This window comes from Drosophila eugracilis, unplaced genomic scaffold, assembly GCF_018153835.1.
Source record: "Drosophila eugracilis isolate 14026-0451.02 unplaced genomic scaffold, ASM1815383v1 contig_974, whole genome shotgun sequence".
NCBI classification, from domain to species: domain Eukaryota; kingdom Metazoa; phylum Arthropoda; class Insecta; order Diptera; family Drosophilidae; genus Drosophila; species Drosophila eugracilis.
Window position 1 is genome coordinate 769,811 of NW_024573893.1, and position 17,021 is coordinate 786,831.

General features: G+C 39.4%; 3 protein-coding genes across 7 annotated transcripts; 1 reads left to right on the forward strand and 2 right to left on the reverse strand.

Moving 5' to 3' along the window:
* Nucleotides 1–213: 213 nt before the first annotated feature.
* Nucleotides 214–14,607, forward strand: LOC108115165 (28S ribosomal protein S9, mitochondrial). Its single transcript, XM_017226479.1, has 7 exons — nucleotides 214–339; nucleotides 433–648; nucleotides 708–881; nucleotides 1,034–1,119; nucleotides 1,183–1,543; nucleotides 14,206–14,368; nucleotides 14,439–14,607. Exons 1-7 carry the CDS (start codon nucleotides 244–246, stop codon nucleotides 14,528–14,530), a joined length of 1,188 nt encoding a protein of 395 aa, XP_017081968.1. The 5' UTR covers nucleotides 214–243; the 3' UTR covers nucleotides 14,531–14,607.
* LOC108115162 (transient receptor potential channel pyrexia) lies at nucleotides 1,729–12,251 on the reverse strand. 4 transcript variants are annotated; one of them, XM_017226473.2, is made up of 4 exons: nucleotides 11,997–12,251; nucleotides 8,489–8,746; nucleotides 3,683–5,027; nucleotides 1,729–3,623 (listed from the first exon to the last, which is right to left on the reverse strand). In XM_017226473.2, the coding sequence occupies exons 2-4, from the start codon at nucleotides 8,605–8,607 to the stop codon at nucleotides 2,127–2,129; spliced, it is 2,961 nt and encodes a 986-aa protein (XP_017081962.2). In that variant the 5' UTR covers nucleotides 8,608–8,746; nucleotides 11,997–12,251; the 3' UTR covers nucleotides 1,729–2,126. The 4 variants fall into 4 exon arrangements, with proteins under 4 accessions (XP_017081962.2, XP_017081964.2, XP_017081963.2 ...); XM_017226475.2 differs by lacking the exon at nucleotides 11,997–12,251 and adding an exon at nucleotides 8,903–9,124; XM_017226474.2 differs by lacking the exon at nucleotides 11,997–12,251 and having other exon boundaries at nucleotides 8,489–9,124.
* LOC108115163 (probable arginine--tRNA ligase, mitochondrial) lies at nucleotides 14,559–16,695 on the reverse strand. Of its 2 annotated transcripts, none has more exons than XM_017226478.2 (4): nucleotides 16,481–16,695; nucleotides 15,255–16,419; nucleotides 14,830–15,196; nucleotides 14,559–14,771 (listed from the first exon to the last, which is right to left on the reverse strand). In XM_017226478.2, exons 1-4 carry the CDS (start codon nucleotides 16,511–16,513, stop codon nucleotides 14,618–14,620), a joined length of 1,719 nt encoding a protein of 572 aa, XP_017081967.1. In that variant the 5' UTR covers nucleotides 16,514–16,695; the 3' UTR covers nucleotides 14,559–14,617. The 2 variants fall into 2 exon arrangements, with proteins under 2 accessions (XP_017081967.1, XP_017081966.1); XM_017226477.2 differs by having other exon boundaries at nucleotides 14,830–15,205.
* Nucleotides 16,696–17,021: the final 326 nt, after the last annotated feature.

A 17,021-nucleotide genomic window follows, 5' to 3' on the forward strand; every position in this document is an offset into this window, starting at 1 on the left:
AGGTATTGTTATAAAATTCAAATTCCTTTAAAATTTTCTTTAAACTGAGCCAAATCTATAGATACTGAAATTTTGTTTAAATATTTATAAAATAATGATTTTTAAAAATCAAAGTAGTGTGGTAAATACGCGCCGTAAATCAGCTGACATTTGACGTTTTTTAACACCGAATCGAGTCCAATTGGATTAGTATGGAACAGCTGTTCTCGTCTTCTTCTTTCCACCGTGCTATAAAATAAAAGGATGGCACTGCGTGTTTTTGGATTAAATCTAGTGAAAACTAACAGGAATCTGCTGCAGAATGCATGCAAAACCACTGTTCAGGCCACAGGCTATCTGGTTAGTACAATTACATATAATGGGTATAAAGTAAAAAATCAATTTAACTTACCACTTCGGAAACTAAGACTAAAAGTTTGCATAACCTTTCAGGCGGCGGCTCCATTTGCCACAGAAGTGACCATACAGGCTGCTCCTGCGGCTGTCCAGAAGCAAAGAGTCAGTAAAGCTATGAGGGCGTACCTGAAGAGAGCCAACGAACACGACGAGTTCATGAAGACCCAGCACCTGGAGTTCCAGGTGGGCAAGCGGCATCTAGCCAACATAATGGGCGCTGACCCAGAGACATTTACCCAGGAAGATATAGACGTGAGTAAATGGGTAATGTGTAGTAAAATCACAATAACGTTAAACTCTACACACTTCAGGAGGCAATATCATATCTTTTCCCATCCGGCTTGTACGATAAAAAAGCCCGTCCTGCTATGAAATCTCCCGACGTTGTCTTTCCCGCTCGCAAGGCTGCGGAATTCGATGAGACGGGAAGACCATTCCACAGCATGTTCTACACAGGCAAGCCTAACTTCTTTCAGCTGCTCCATGTGAGTTAATCCGTAAATTGAAGAAAACAAATTAATAGTGTTGATGATTAATAATTACCTCGAGACTTTTTTAACATTTAGCTTAAATTTTTCTTAACTTAAGAGTATTCGGATATATTTTAGGCTTATTTATCTGTCTTCTTTAATCCTAGGACATTGTGGAGGAAACCAACAAGTTGGCAGATCTAGAGGAGCGCATGCTTCGCCGTGGCAATAAACCTGATGAAAACCAAAAGCTGTAAGCAAGCTAACTAGTTATATAAAAGACTTTGTTTACCATTCTGCTTTTTTTTTTTTTTAGAGAAATAGCTGGCTTTCAGCTACTGCCCAAGGACCAGTTGGAAACTTTGCTAGTGGAGAGCATTGCCGATATCGAGTACACGAACTTTTCAAACTCCATGGATCGGCTGATCGCATCACCTTATGCCTATAAGAGCAAAACATTTATCGAACGTTTTCTGAAGCCTCTGATGGACCAGTCCAAGCAACTGGAGGTGCCCAAGCCAAAGATCGATGAACAAGGCCGTCAGTACATTACCACTTACGAGTGTCTGCGAAAAACTGCCAGAGCGGACGTCACAGTTCGTCTGCCCGGAACGGGAAAAATCAGCATTAATGGAAAGGATATCTCATACTTTGGGGACGAGAACTGCAGGGAGCAGGTAAGTCAAGTTGTTTACTTTAGAATTACAATTAGAATTTGGATGAAAGTGGTACATTTTGATATTTAATAAGTTGTTTTCATTAAATTGAAATCAAAAGTAATTTAAAGGGAAACAAAGATTTGGTCTGAAAGTCTCCTTTGATATATGATTCCCCCAAACTACAAAAAACCAGTCACTGTTCATAACAATAGATATAGCATATATTTTATTAAGAATAATAATTTGCATTAAATTACTATATAAACGATTCTCTGACGACAACGCCAAAACAACAAAGACACAGCCTGAAACCAGCCACAAATCAATCCTGCCAACTGCTCGCCTCTAATTTAACTAACTGCTAGTTATAGTATTTGTATCGATAATAGTGTAGTATGGTGTTGGTATATGGCTATATATATGTATGTATAGGGCGCCAGGCGCATCGATATCAAAATTGGTTTAACTACAACTCGCTGCTACGATATAATATCAACAATGTTCTGGATTTCTGTTGGGACCGAAACGATCCCCTTAGGTCTAGGAAACATCTAAGTCTGATCTATAAATATTCCAAAAAGGAGTGCACTAAATGCTCCTGCTACTTGCGCAGATTCTGCTTCTGCTGATTGGATATCACAATCAGCAGCTTGTCGATCACTTTGCTGGCCTGTTGTTGCTGCGAGATGAGCGCCTGCTTCAACTCCTGGATCTCCTGGGTGAGGAACTCGATCCGATCTGCATTATCATCGATCTTGGTGGTCAGTGTGGTGAATTGGCCTGCATCTGGATCCGCATCGGGAAGCACATATCCCGTCGTAGCTCCATTATTGTTGTTATACTTATTCTTGTACGATAAATAATTCTCGGCTGAATTTTTGGAGGACACCGTATGACCGAAGTGCTTGCGCATCTTTCCCACTTCATAGGCCTTCATTAGGATTTCCCTGGGTAGACGTTTCTCGCTGGGATTCAGCGGCTTAACGCATAGAACAACCCGATATGCTTGTGGAGAGACCAAGGCCGTGTAATGAAGCAAGTTCCTTAGCCAGGTGGGCAGATAGCCATTAAATAGCGCCGACTCTATGTAGCTGATAAGTTTAGTCTGCCTCACTAGCTTAGATAACCCAGCTGTCTTCTTTAATCCCTGGATATCATGAACTGCAATACCCACGAGCAGATTCATCAAAATGATGGTCACAAACAGTAGAAACAGTACGAAGGTGATTTGTGCACTGACTTCCAGCAGAAACGGTGGATCTTTGCCTTCGGGATCATTGATCAGTAGTGAAAGATCCTGTTCACCAATCATCATCACCAGCACCGTTATAAAACCCATGAAAGGATTGGCAAATGACGACGACGAAGGGAAGATGACACAGAAGCTTATGGTGAAACCAATCAGCATACAGGAGTAGGCCATAAACAACTTAGCGAATTCTCCCTGGACTCTGGTATACATAGCTACGTAGACATCGAAGACCGGAAGCTGACCTATCATCAACATCAGATTCGTCCATCCAAGCAGCACGGCAAAGGCGCCTATATGGTTTTGGAACGTGTACGTCTTGTTGGTGTAGATATAAGATATAACAAATACGCTGGTAATCACGAACCACTCCATAATGTTCTCCACCTGGGTCACATAGTGTCGAAATGAGGAGTAGCCCGTAATCCCATATAGCTTTCGAAATATCTCAACTATAGTGATTGCTACCAGAACCCACCACTGCATCTCCATCACGAATGGGTTGTTCCTTAGCATGTCTCCCAAGATCGATTGCTTCTGGCATAATTCCTGCGCCGGAATGGTGGTATTGTCGTTCTTGCTGCCATTGTAGCAATTATGGGCCAAAGCTGTCAGCACGTAGAGTGTGAGGAAGAGCACGAAGCTGAAGCAGAAGATTAGCCTGCCAATGTAGTACTTGCGGATCTTGCCCCATTTGATATACAGGAACGAGGAGCAGAGCGGATGCTCTAGGATCTCCTTCTGTCCCTCGTCGACGAATGTGTTCAGGTAGCTGATCTCGCGTGGATGACAGTGCTGCAGCAGCTGACGGAAGTCCAGTTCCAACTCCACTTCGCGATTTACGGGGTCCTTAAAAGGATTTAGATACTTTAGAAAGAGGAAAGTAAAGAGTATATATCTCAACTCACCTGCGAGTGATGCAGCGTAATGGCTGCGTCTAGTTTCTGCCTGATCATGGCCACCGAGGCCGGAGTCTTCCGTGTGATTACGTTCAGCGCAGAGGTGCCCTTCTTTGATTTTGTCGTAACATCTGCTCCATGGAATATCAGCATTTCGACGCACTGCACTAGCCCATCCAAAGCAGCCAGATGGAGAGCAGTAAAACCATAGATATCTTTATGGTTGACATTGGCACCCCACTGGATGAGGGTCTCCATGATATCGTAGGCATTCTCGGACTTCCCCACTGCCGCATGAAGTGGAGTACGATGATCGAAATCCTCCGCATTGGCGTCAGCATTGCCATTCCTAAGAAGGGACTCCACGCAATCCAAGCTAGAAGTTCTAGCTGCCAGATGAAGAGGTGTAAAACCTCGATGATTCTTCAACTTGGCATCTGCACCTTTAGCTAGAAGTAAGTCCACACACTCCACATTACCCTCATCTGCAGCCAGATGCAAGGCCGTGGACTCCTTTTCCCGGATGCAGATACGCACATTGGCATCCGCATTGGGTGCATTCAGCAAGGCTTCCAGGCACTGGAGGTTGCCCAGATCAGCAGCCAGGTGAATGGCATTAGTACCATTTGGTTTGAGCGAGTTGACATCGGCGCCTTCGCCAATAAAGATCTGCAGGCACTCTAGTGCATTGGATCGCACGGCGCAATGCAGCAGACTCTCTTCGCAATTTGGCTTGTTTGTGTCCTTGGATATATCGGCTCCATTGTTGATCAATAACTTGGCCGCCTCTGCCGCATTTCCAAAGGCCGCACAATGCAACGGTGTATAGCACTTAGACTGCAGATTAACGTTCAAGCCCTTGGCCACTAGAAGACCCAAAGTTGCCAAACAGCCACTGAAGGCACTCAGATGCAAGGCAGATATACCATTCTGATCGCAGAAGTGCAGGTCGGCTCCTGCTTCCAGCAGACTCTCGATCAGATCCCAGCGCTTGAGGTACGCGGCCCACAGGTAACTGAGATTCTTCTCCAGCTTCGAGGCGGACTCAAAGTGCGCCCGGATGCCCTCGGCCACCACGTTGCTCTGCTCGATGTCCTCGAAGAGCTTGACACGTCCCGCGGCACTCTTCATCTGGTCGATCAGACTGATGCGCAGAGTATCGTTGCATATCTGGACGCTCAGCTCGCTCGTTGGTTCCTCGAAGCTATCGTACATGCTCGGCGCACTCTCCGCCGGCGGCGATGGTCCACACTCCATGTATTCGAATTCTCCAGCGGTCGGGTACTGGGCTTCGATCATGGCGTCAGTGTTGTTCCGCCATCGCACCATCAAGTTGGGTGGAATCGATTTGAAACTGTTGGAGATGCAGTTCGATTAGTATTAGTGTGGGTATTATTGCATTGGGAGTTGAACAGATGTTCTACGCTTGGATAACTCCCAACAAAGAACTTTGATTAGAAGAAGATTCTCAGGGCATGAACATGGAATTGCTTTTCCTAACACCTTTCAGTACAGTGGGACCCGCTTAGTCATTTTGTATGTAGTCGCAAGTGCGTCTGGTGGGATTATGATTTGTATTTTTAAATAGAGAAAAATGGGGCTGCAATATTCATTAATAAGATAGTTTCAACGTGACTTCACGTTTTTTAAAATCAATTTTCATAGGTTCTTCAATTTAAAAGTCAAAATGTGTTTTAAAAAGGTTGGATTTAAATTGAAACCTTAAAGAACACATTAAACATTCTATAGATTCTTATTGCGTTTCTAATTTATTTTCTATACTTCGGATTGTTCAAATTATTAATTATTAAGATACTCATAATCCATTTGTCAAAATAAGTTGACTTATGAACATTGCCTTTTGATTTTGAATCATTAAAAAAGTAATTAATTGGAAAAATACCATAAATATGATTAGTTGAAGATTATCTTCCAAATGACTGAGAGTTTAGAATAACTTTAAATCTTATCTATGCTAAAGGTTTAGTGGTTAACCGGTTTTTGAGGGTTCAAAATGGTTTTGAACCTTGTGGTTAGCATTTTGTAAATAAGTTTATATGGTTTATAAGGCAATCAATGAAATTTGTCTGCGATTAGTGAACATTTTTATAGCAGTGGAAGTTTTTCTTGGTTTGTTTAGCACACATTTTGATCATCATCTATGCGGTTAATTTTTAACTTCACTTTCTATTATTAGAACACATTCAAGCCATTGATGGAATTATATTCTGTGATTTAAGTTTTAATAATATGTCTGCTGTTTTGTGGTAAAAATTGGGTAAACAACTCCGAATTGCGTTTGTTTTTAACTTGTTTAGTGGTTTTTAAGTGCTTGTAATTGCTCCAGAGTTTGAACTTGAAATTATTTCGATACTTAAGCGTCGTTAGGCAAACGAATTAGTACTACATCGGGCTGACTGAGTGGGCTAAAACATTAAAACAAAGCCATTAGATAGACTCGCACTTCTCTTTGTCTCCAGACTCATCTCGCACAGTTCAACTTTTTATAGATTTGTAAACATATATTCGCCATCGCTTAAATGACACTGAACAACAGAGTTCGAGATCTGTTGACTTTTCGAGCATGCATAATTTTAAATAATAATTATTGTGTTTGGGTTTTTTTGTGTATTTTTGCGTTTGGGAGTTATGCAAAGTTGGCTTAAAAGCTGTTTTTTGTATTCAGTTTTTCACTGTTCAGTATACACTGTTGTCGTACGTTGATGGATTTACCGACTGCGCCGGTAGAATTTGTTTTATTTTCTTGGTCGCCAACTCAGGTCTGCTCAGCATAGTTGCTCGATGCATAATTTCAGACCTCGTCCATGGTCAAAAGCTGCTGCACTTGTTGTATAACTAACTAAAGTCTCTGCCTTTGTTAGGCACTTAAGCAGGGAATCTCTGGGTATGTGGACATCTAGGTCTCTAAGTGTCCGACATAGACTGAATACGTACACCGTTTGCAGCCATATCCACGGATGATGCCAATTCGCCAATGAGCTGTTTTCAATTTCTAATTTCATTTCCGAAATACATGGGAGAGCCCGGCGCGTCAGTTGGCCGATCCACGAAATACGGTCTACGGATTGGATGGGATCGGATCCGATTGGGATAGGGTTCGGAACGGGACAAGTGCCTCACAATGGGGGCCTTTTGTAAGGGGCTTAGACAATTGTGTCTAACGGGCGGAAAATGCAAAAATGTTGTGTGAAAAAACGCGAATTTTTCACTTCCGTTTTGTTGTTGCTGTCGATGTGTGTTTTTTTTTTGACGTTGTTGTTTTTGTTGTTGCTATTGTTTGTACGACGACGATCACTTCGAGCGCGTTCTAGCTTTATTTTGTGACTATGTTTCTATAGTGTTTTACTGTTTTAGCCAGCCACAAACGCGTCCGCCTGCATTGTTGTTCCAAAACCGACTGAGCCCGTTGAAAATCGGTAAGCGTTGGTTAAGTCGTCGATCGAGATTGAAAGAGAGGTTATCTGGAGAGCGGGGAGTGTGCTAGGGGGAGATACCTGTACAGGTAGGGTCAAAATTATAGCCATGGGAACCAAATATTTGTTAACTTCTGTGAGTGGTTAGTTTACAGACTAAGCTATTTTAGGCATTATAATTTGGAGTTCAAAATGAACACTTTATTGGTTGCTTAACAAATAATAAACTGCAAAGTTTGTACATAATTAACAAATTATTAATTTAATAAATTGTAAACTAAAGTAATTATCACCTTAAGGGCTATTATCTTGAGCACAGCTGTACCAAAATGGTATTTTTAGAGAGCGGAATACTTTGGAGAGAGTGAGAAATCTCCAAAAAGTCTGCGAATAAGTGCGAGTGGGAGTGTAAATATTTGGCGCATTTCACTTTGGAGTAAACTTTAGAGTTTTTATAGGTAGAGTTCTTTATAAAAGTTATAAATAATCTAGAGAAGAAGGCGACTAAAAATTAATGATCATTTATTACGATTATTCAATCAATGAAAAATGCCATGACCTTAAAAATTAATTTTAAACCCTTATAGGCCTTAACCTTTTAAATAAATATTCGAAAAATATAAAAAAATAGCATTGATTGTTTCTTTAGTTTGATTAACCAAGATCACGAGAATTTTTTTGTTGTTCTAGTAAAAAAGAAAATATTTTCAAAGTCATATAATTTTGAAAGTAATTAAAGCAACTTTTACACGTACAGAAAAGATATTCCATTTGTTTTGTTTTTAAATATTAAATTAGAAATAATAATAATATAATTTGCATAATCTTAATTTGAACATTACGATGTTTTGCTACATTACCCTATAAAATTGTTTGATTTTATGGAAGGGAAAAAACTGTTAATAAATAATTAACATTCCATTCCTATGGTAAAAATAGTTTTGGGGTAACTTTCCGTAATAACTACTTTGGCATTTCCACAAAATAAACCAAATTTGTTCATATAATTTGTTTATTTTTCTAATACCTAATATAAGCAAAAATGTGAACTAATTACAAAAGTTACTGATCTGCGGAAATAAATTATCTAAAGTAATTTTCAGACTTTGTGGGAGTAATACCCTCCAACACCCAAAAAAAAGTTGTCTACTCCTCTCGCACATATTATAAAATTATGAAAATGTTGATTTTTTATTTGCAAATAACTTTTGATGGCAATTCATCTGTCACATAAATCATGAAAAACTTCCGTGTCTTGGGTATGATTTTTGGGTAAGGCAATCACGCCCATGTGTGTAATTTGTATACACTTCGATTTTAGCCAGAAATTTCTGCAACTGCAACGGGCAACTGAAAGCTGGCAACTTCAACTGGCACTTACCGGTTATTTGCATTATTCTCTGTGAGCGGCTGTTCCACTTCGGTCTTGGTAACGACGCTGATCGAACGTGTCATGCGGCGGGGTTTCGTGCTGCCCTCCTTATAGCCAAGATTCTCCATGGTGACGGCCACAAGTTGGTGCTGCTGCTGCCGGTGTCAATGCTGCTGCTGGTGCTGCTTTCGTGGTTGTTGCAATTAAAACGCGCAAATATGCGCTAAAAAGTCGTAGCAAATGCAACTTAGGTTTTTTTGTCACCTCCTGCAATTGGCAATAAATATGCGAAAAAGTTACTTTCCAATAACACACGCCTGCGGAGAGCCAATTTAAAGCCCAATTTCAACGAAAACGGTTGACATTTTCATTGGCCCGCAATGATAGTTCGGTGAAAAGTTTATGGACTGTATTGTAACAAACCCGCTAAGAAATCCCAAGCAGACTGCACAGCCACAGCTCAAAGATCTGCAAAAATCTTAATTTTGGCGTCACTTTTTCTTTGGTTTACTCTTCAAACTGACTGTATGACTTTCCCTAACTGGCTGGGTGGATGGATAGATGGACTCCGGCTAAGATAGCTTTTCGTTGTGCGTTGGATGCGACACTCGTGGCCGGAGTTATCTAAGCGCCTTCCTTTTGGCGCAGCGATAAGCCCACATCATCACAATCATAACCATTATCGCTAGACTATCTGGGGATTTATCTTAAACTGCTACTGGTTCTTACTGTACTTAAAAAAAAGGGGGTTAAAGAGCTTGAATGTTAATAATAAAATAATTTTTAACTAATGAAAAGATACTACAGTTTTAAACTAAAACTAAAAAGATTAGTCTCTTTAAACTGGATAACTATTTTGTTAGAAGATTGCATAAGTCTGATTAATTCTATAAAGCTATCTACCAATTTACTTAGGTTCAATTACCTCTAGTTACTTATCTCTTGGCTAACCTTGCTTATAACAACATTTGTTTAAATCGAATTGGATCAAATTTCATCTCAGTTTTTCCCTTTCTTCAGATAACTAGTAGTGTTTATATGGATAAACCACCCCTTCAAGACACACCCATGCTAAATTTGCTGATTATTTTCTTGATTTTGTTTGTTCATATTATTTACAATTTATGTCAACGTCAGAAGTGGAAGTACTCATTCATTCAGTATGTAAGCAGATTCCAACGGTCAGGAGCGGTTTAGCTGGACCATAAAGCAAAAGAGTTATAAACGTTAAATCTTTAACGTCTGAGATCATTTTTAAAACTCATTGGTAAATAATTAATTAAATGTTTAATTATTCAAACCTTGACAGTATTTTTGTATTATTTGTTTTCTAAAATAAAAAGCTTCTCTTTGAGTTTGCTAGATTTAATTTATTCTAATATAATTTTAAATATATTCCAGTTATCCCTTCACTTTTTTAATTTCTAAATTATTTATTTTTATGGTTTGATTTGACATTAACTCTTAATCTTCTTTTATTACTTTTTATAGTGGCTTTATGCATTTATTTTGGTTGCTTATAAAATTAAAGTCCGAGCTATCAGTTTATTTTTCGCTGCTTTTGCCTATGATTATGTAATTTCAGGAATCTAGAGAGTTACGGTGCCACATTAGATTAAATTAGCTACCCAAGCGTTACGCTTGTTTAGGTTCCATTTGTTGCATTACTTTCGGCATCGCATTACCGTAAACAATTCTCGCCCGATTCTGGGAATCTTTCAAACTTGTTTGCAAAACATAAACAAAAGTTAATGAGAAACCAACAAAAAAAAAAAGAGTCTCTGTTTGCCTGGCGACAACGCATGAGAAACTTTCTTTGATTAGGCGAAACAAAAATCGGTTGACTGATTAAACAGATATGGCGATAAACAAGGTAACGACAAAAACTTCGGCCAAAATTGAGCTGGCTAAATTATGCGAGCAAATTAATCAAAATCTGTGTTTCAGTTGAGAAACCAGTTTTTCGATTTGATGAAGTCTGCTACACGGACAAAAAATATTGGTTTTCAAGTCGATAGCAATGTTGATTAGAATTTGTTTTTATTCAAGATTTAACTGAGATATTTTTTATCAATTTTTTGCAATACTTTTAATAAATGTATACCAAAGCGCACAAAATTTGTTGCTGTGTGTGGCTTTTGGGTTGGGGTCTGGAGTCTGCTAGGCTCAAAATTTTGCTAACACATTAGGCAAATATTTAATTTAAGCCGCCCCCGTGTGATTACAAATGTGCTGCCACTTTTGCCACATTGTGTGAATTGCTGGAAATCGTCAAATCAATTAATACGATTTTTTTAAATACACTTTTGCAGTCGCAAAAATGTGTTAAGACTTTAAATAGAGCATGATAAGAGGGGGCTAGCGGCCAGCTTTTGTTGATTTTGATGGCCCGGAAGTGCCATTTGGCTTGGATTACCCGTTATGTCAGACCTCCGCCGCCGGCCATTTTGGAAAACTGCGTCGCCATCGGGGCGGTGGAAATGGCGACAGGCCGAGCGATCTTCGCCAGCGTTCGTTAACTTTCTCGGGTATTTCTTTTCGCCGCTCGTTGATTCAATTATAATTGAAATCAATTTGGCATTTTTTCTCGTTTTTGTGGGGACTTTAAGGGGGTTTAATATCTGAGCCGAACGCATTTCATAATGCCCTTGAACCTGAAGCGCATGCCCATTCCCCATACACAACGCCATTTAGTTACTCAGTTCTACTAGATTAGATTTATATATATCTCTTTATAGATATTCGTGCGCCTATGCAGTTGCAATTGAAACTGAGGCATAGTGCTTGAATTAAAGGATAATATGCAGTCGACAAAAGCTGAGCACCGAGTGTAAACAAATCTCAATTGCTATTCATAAGCTTGCACTCGGTTATGGAGATCGTTGATTGTTCACTTCGCTGATTTTGTAATGGAAATTGACGGGTTTTACTGATATAAGGGGAAGTTGTACTCAGATTTTTGGACTTCTATTAATGGAATTTGTTTTTATTCTTGGAGTATTTTATTCTTTGATTTTTGAAAGAAATTGGAAAATCTAATGTTGAGAAATGTTGGAGTATACTGATTAGGAACAATCAAGGAGTCTATTTTTAAAGACATTTAACTTTGACATTTTTCCGTAGAAATATTATATTTATCAATGTCGCATACTAACTATTTTTAAACCTTCCGAAAGGTATTGAAATGTAAATATTTTTAAATAAATAAATTTAAATTTAATAAACTTATTTGATATACGTTTTTGGCTTCTATTTAAGCTAAAATCGTGTTTTCTAGTCTTTGCAAAGATTTAAAGTTTCTTGTCTGCGATATAAGTTAATCTTATTACTTAGAGTTCTTTTTCAAAAAGCGGAAGAGATTTAAAAAATTGAATATTTTTTTAATCGTTAACGCCTTTTTAAATATTTTGATAAGTAAGTAAGTAGTAGTATAAATACATTTTAAACCTGAGTATATTTTTTTTATTTATTTTTAAACTAAATTTCTTTAAAAAGTTTTTTTTTAAAATCACTTTACATTATTCCAAGGCTTTGATGGTTTTAAAAGCAGTCGCAGTGCCCGCGGACAGTCAATGCTCGCGACATTTTGTTGCAAATAATAATCCTTTTTCTTAAGAAATATGTATGATGGATATTTGATGGAATTTTCTTTTGGGCGATGTAAACTTTTCCGACACTTGAGGCGCGCGTTCGACGACGTGGGATCGACTGATAAAAAGAACTGCGCCGAAATGATATTGTCCGCGATATGAGTGTCCAAAACTAAGCCGACACGAACGAGCGTCAATGAAGTAGATGTACACTTAGTATATATATTATATATCTTTCAGATCCGACACTATTACACTTGTACAGTTGGTTCGCCGAGCGAGATCTTCGTGGCTTTATGTCGTCTCGAGTCATGTGTCAAACTATAAAATTCATTTAAATCATAATAAATTTTTACCGCGAATTTTCTTGAACCGCAGAGAAGCCGGTAGGTTACGTCTCCCTTTGGAAGCATTACCCTCAGACCACCCCAATCCTCCCACACCACACCTAAATACTTAGGTGACATTAAGACAGATTTGAGATTTGGGGAACCCTGAAGTTTTTGGGGGAACCAGTTTTATTATTTGCCTCGTCACTTTTCTGCAAATCTGTTGCTATTTTTATCGCAGTCAATTAAGCATTTCTGCGCTCGTCTTTGGCATTCATTTTTTGTGTGTACTGTGTCTACCTACATTAATTTAAAAATCTTGTCCGTAAGCCTTTTATTATGTTTATTATTGTTGTTACTGTTGCGTGAAGTCATCTAGCAATTTGTTTAAACAAATCAAAATCTGTCTCTCTTTCCCATTTGTTGGTTGCTCACCAAATATTTCCAGTGATTGATGGCATTTGTCGATTTGGTTTGCCAAAAAAAAGTTTAAAAATTGCTCTTCCCCTTTTATTGTCGTAGTTTTATTGTTTATTGTTTTTTAATCATAACGTTTATTGTCCGTGTGTCTCCGACCATTGTTAGGCGTTACGTTTGTCAAGCCCCTTGACTTTGTTTCCCACGCAGTCAAATCGAAAAAAAATGAATTACGATTTGTTTTGGTCTTTGGATTCTGTGAACTTTGTGACTGGCGTCAGAGCTGTGTACTAAGTATGCTAAAATATATGATAAATTTTTTATTTGCGCAAAATATTACCTTCTCTGGGGATTCTCCTTGATTTGCAAATAGGATTACATTCACCGAAGGCTTCTTAACTACTAGTATTTCGCTTTACTTTAGTCAGATATAGCCATTTTTCAAGATATGTATACTCATAACAAATTGTCATGTAGTGGTAAAGATATGAAGAGATTGGCCTTTGTATGTAAATGTTTTTAAAATAAAAAAGGACTATGGCTGGTAATGAAATGCTTCTAGATACAATTTTTTTTAATGTAGTTGTATATTTTGAGGTAAAATTAATCTTGTAATATGTTAATAGATTATAACCAAAATAAAAATGTTGTATCTTGCGTATCTTGTAGAGGAAATCTTACAATATTTATAATTCATATTGAAACCTACTGTTGTTGGTGACAAAATATTATATTATATAACAAAAGTGAAGTAAGATTCTAAACTATAGAATGTGTTTTGAAAATTTTGTCTTTCGTAATGAATGATTTCTGGAATAACTTTATTTTTCATTTATTTTTTTTCCAACTTATTTTTCTAATCTATCAAAACCCGCAGAATAACATAAGTCACTATGGTTCCAAACCTGTTTATTTTTTGTTACTCAACCGTCTTTGATAGACTTTTAAAAGAAATTGCCTAATTACGTGAATCAAACTATTACCCAACCTATTAACGGGACAGCGCGTGCTGATCATGCCCGGGGCTCTACAATTATCGGGACTTGATGCATTGCTGTAATGCATTTATAATTTGCATCACACCTAGCCGTGGTCGGCAGACAAACCTTTCAGATCCCACCCCCTCGATTGACGAGTTCGCTAATTGCCAGGCGGACATGCAACAATTTGTTGCAGTTTAGTGGCTGCGGCCGACAGACATTTAATTTGGCTAACGATTCTGGCATTATCTAGCCGCATTGTTGTACAGGAAGCGCTATCGCAGCATCATTTTGTGTGTATACAGAGAGATCCATACAATGGCTGCCTCGGGCGCTCGAACTTGACATCTAACGGTGGCCACGACATTATCTCATTCTCATTCGCCAATTCGTTATCTCGATTTTTCCAGCTGCTCTTCCCGCTGCAATTTAGCGAGCTGCTGGGCAAAGTCGATGTGGAGGCCAATGTCGAGGGAGGCGGACCTTCCGGTCAGGCCGGAGCCATCCGCTGGGGAATCGCGATGAGTTTGCGCAGCTTTGTCGATCAAGAGATGATTGAGTCAATGCGTCTAGGTAAGTGCATGTGGCTCCTATGTATCCGCCTCTATTCGCTTATTGCCGCTAATTGCAATTTATGTTGCAGCCGGTCTGCTGACACGTGACTATCGCCGTCGGGAGCGTAAGAAGTTCGGACAGGAAGGAGCACGCCGCAAGTACACGTGGAAGAAGCGTTAAGCACGGGCACGTGCATCTACAATACTAGCTGCATTTTTTATCGAAATGTTTTAATAAATAACAAATATGTTAATGGATGTTTTTGGTCTACATTTGATCGAGTGGTCGAAGGCCCAGGAGCTGCATTCCCTGCTGCAGTGTTTTCTTGGCAGCGTGGAAGAGGAGCAAGCGCTGGGATTGCTTTTGCCGGCAACTCTCTTTCTTAACAGGTAATCGTTTCAAGGCTCGACTAGTGGCGTTGCTGTAGTGTAAAAGAAAAGAGATAATTCAGTTAATAGCTTTAATTTTAAAATACCTACCATAGTCCGAAGAGATAGTTTACTAGCACACAGGGCTCCAGTTGCTCCTTTGAATGCCAAATGCTTTGATCAAAGCGTGCTAGCTCGTAGAGTAGATCCAAGGCATCCGCTGGCTCCTGGGCGAAATGCTGCCAGTTGGGCTTGATGTTGTCCGGATCCAGTTCCTTGAAGTTATCCAGCAAGCTGTGCAGGCGGCAGTGTGTGTATTGGAGCTTGATTCCCGTATCGCCATTTACTTGGAGCGCCTGCTGCCAGCTGAACTCGTGATCTCGTTGCCGACGTTGCTTGAGGACATTGACTAGGACTGCTGAGACACCCAGGATATCACACACACTTTCATCATTTAGGGAATGGTTTTCTCTGGTTGCTAGAATTACTATGTTATTAAGAATAATGGGTTTTTGTTACGTCGATCCTCCACCTACTTGCACTCAAATTCCGTTTCTCTCGCATTATTTCCCGTGCCTCATCGAGGACATCCTTTAGAAATATGGCTTTTCCTTGCCGAGTGCTCATGCCATGAATGCGACCGAATTTTACATGTTGCAACTGATCAAGACTTAAGTGATCTTCTACAGCGGCAGCTGTTTTGAAGAGAGCATTAAAGTGATCCGCCTGGCCATTGTCGACCACATAAAGTAAACGGGAGAACTGGAACCTGGAGAGCCTCTCAAGAAGAGCAGCTATATCCCTGGCCAAGTACAACGTAGACCCATCACTCTTAATCACTGGGATGCGTCTACCATCTACCACAACAATCTCACGACCATCTAGCTCTGGTTGCAGGAGACCAGCAGAGCGTAGTTTTTCCAAAACATTCTGAATTTGTTGTTGGGAGTACTGGGATTCCCATTCGTAGGTATCGAAGTGCACTCCCAGCCGGTTGTAGACTTTGGATAGATCTTCTATGGTGTACTTTCTATACAGCTGCCATTGTTTGGCCATAGCTTCATCTGTGCCTGCCTCTAAGGCGGTGAAGAGATCCCTTGCTCGCTGAGCGATTTCTGGACTTTCCTCAGCTGCCTTATTGGCAGCCACATAGGATTTGTAGAGCGTTTCTATTGGCGATGCCTGCATCTCCTTGTCGCTTACATTCTCCAATTGGACACCCAGCGCTAGTAGGCCAAATTGTGTACCCCAATCGCCCAGGTAATTTAAGCGGGTGGTGTGATATCCGAGATGCTGGTACAGATTTGCCAGAACATTACCTATGATCGTGGAGCGCAGGTGACCCACATGAAAGGGTTTGGCTATGTTCGGTGAGCTGTACTCTACCACTATGTGTTCTGCAGTTGAATCAAAAGGCTTTAAAAGATTCGCTTTGGTTTGGAGTAACTGTTCCACAAAGGCCTGAGGTTGCAGCTGAAATTCGATCTTGGCTGGATTACGTCCGGCACTGGGCACTACTTGGACTTTCTCCACAAAGGTTTCATTGAATTTTTGCGTCCTTACTACATCTAGTAATTCTGGCTCCTGTTGCGCAACCGCAGTTGGAAGAATCCATTCCAAAGTCGGTCGTCTGGCATTTTGGAGCTGCTGTTTCTTGGCAGGCACCTCCAGAGCATTGCACACTTTCTTCAGCTGTGGGAGCTGCAATGCCAGATATCACTTATATCTGATAATGTGTAACTGCGAGCAAGGTTTTACTCACCTGGTCACAAATTGCACGCCGAATGCGAATCATTGGCAAACGGCAATCTATTCCTCCTGTCTTTTTGTGTACTATTCAGTACAATTCAACATTACAACTTGTATTTATAAGTTTTAGAAATATTTTAATTCAAGAGATTAACTATTAAAACCAACAAATCGTTTAAAAATACCTTAGAACATATGTAAGAAACATGTAAACAAACAAATGTGTGACCGTTCATCTACCGCCACAAAATACCTCTACAGAACTCAAAACATATACCAAAGCCACCTTAATGCCCAAAAGATTTTCTTTCCTTTCTAGATGTTATTAAATACTAAAGCTACTTTAAATAAAGAAGCTACCAAAATTGTGATTCCATTTCCTATGATTAATTTTTTCAAAAATAGTTATAGTCGTTTTATTTTATTTTATAAATCCATACGAAATGAAATATATGCTTTTTCATAATTATGTTTTTAGCCATTAAAAACCAGAACAAAAACATTAGTGATAATCCACTTCCATTGTCAAAATATATCATAGAATACTTATAGGC

Coding starts and splice junctions, on each gene's coding strand:
- LOC108115165 (XM_017226479.1), top strand. CDS start 244: ATGGCACTGCGTGTTTTTGGATTAAATCTAGTGAAAACTAACAGGAAT. Junction 1,120..1,182: donor CCTGATGAAAACCAAAAGCT/GTAAGCAAGCTA, acceptor TTTTTTTTTTAG/AGAAATAGCTGGCTTTCAGC. Junction 14,369..14,438: donor GATTGAGTCAATGCGTCTAG/GTAAGTGCATGT, acceptor TTTATGTTGCAG/CCGGTCTGCTGACACGTGAC.
- LOC108115162 (XM_017226473.2), bottom strand. CDS start 8,607: ATGGAGAATCTTGGCTATAAGGAGGGCAGCACGAAACCCCGCCGCATG. Junction 5,028..8,488: donor GAGAATAATGCAAATAACCG/GTAAGTGCCAGT, acceptor CATCTCCAACAG/TTTCAAATCGATTCCACCCA. Junction 3,624..3,682: donor TTACGCTGCATCACTCGCAG/GTGAGTTGAGAT, acceptor AATCCTTTTAAG/GACCCCGTAAATCGCGAAGT.
- LOC108115163 (XM_017226477.2), bottom strand. CDS start 16,513: ATGATTCGCATTCGGCGTGCAATTTGTGACCAG. Junction 16,420..16,480: donor GGCGTGCAATTTGTGACCAG/GTGAGTAAAACC, acceptor CTGGCATTGCAG/CTCCCACAGCTGAAGAAAGT. Junction 14,772..14,829: donor AACTATCTCTTCGGACTATG/GTAGGTATTTTA, acceptor TTTACACTACAG/CAACGCCACTAGTCGAGCCT.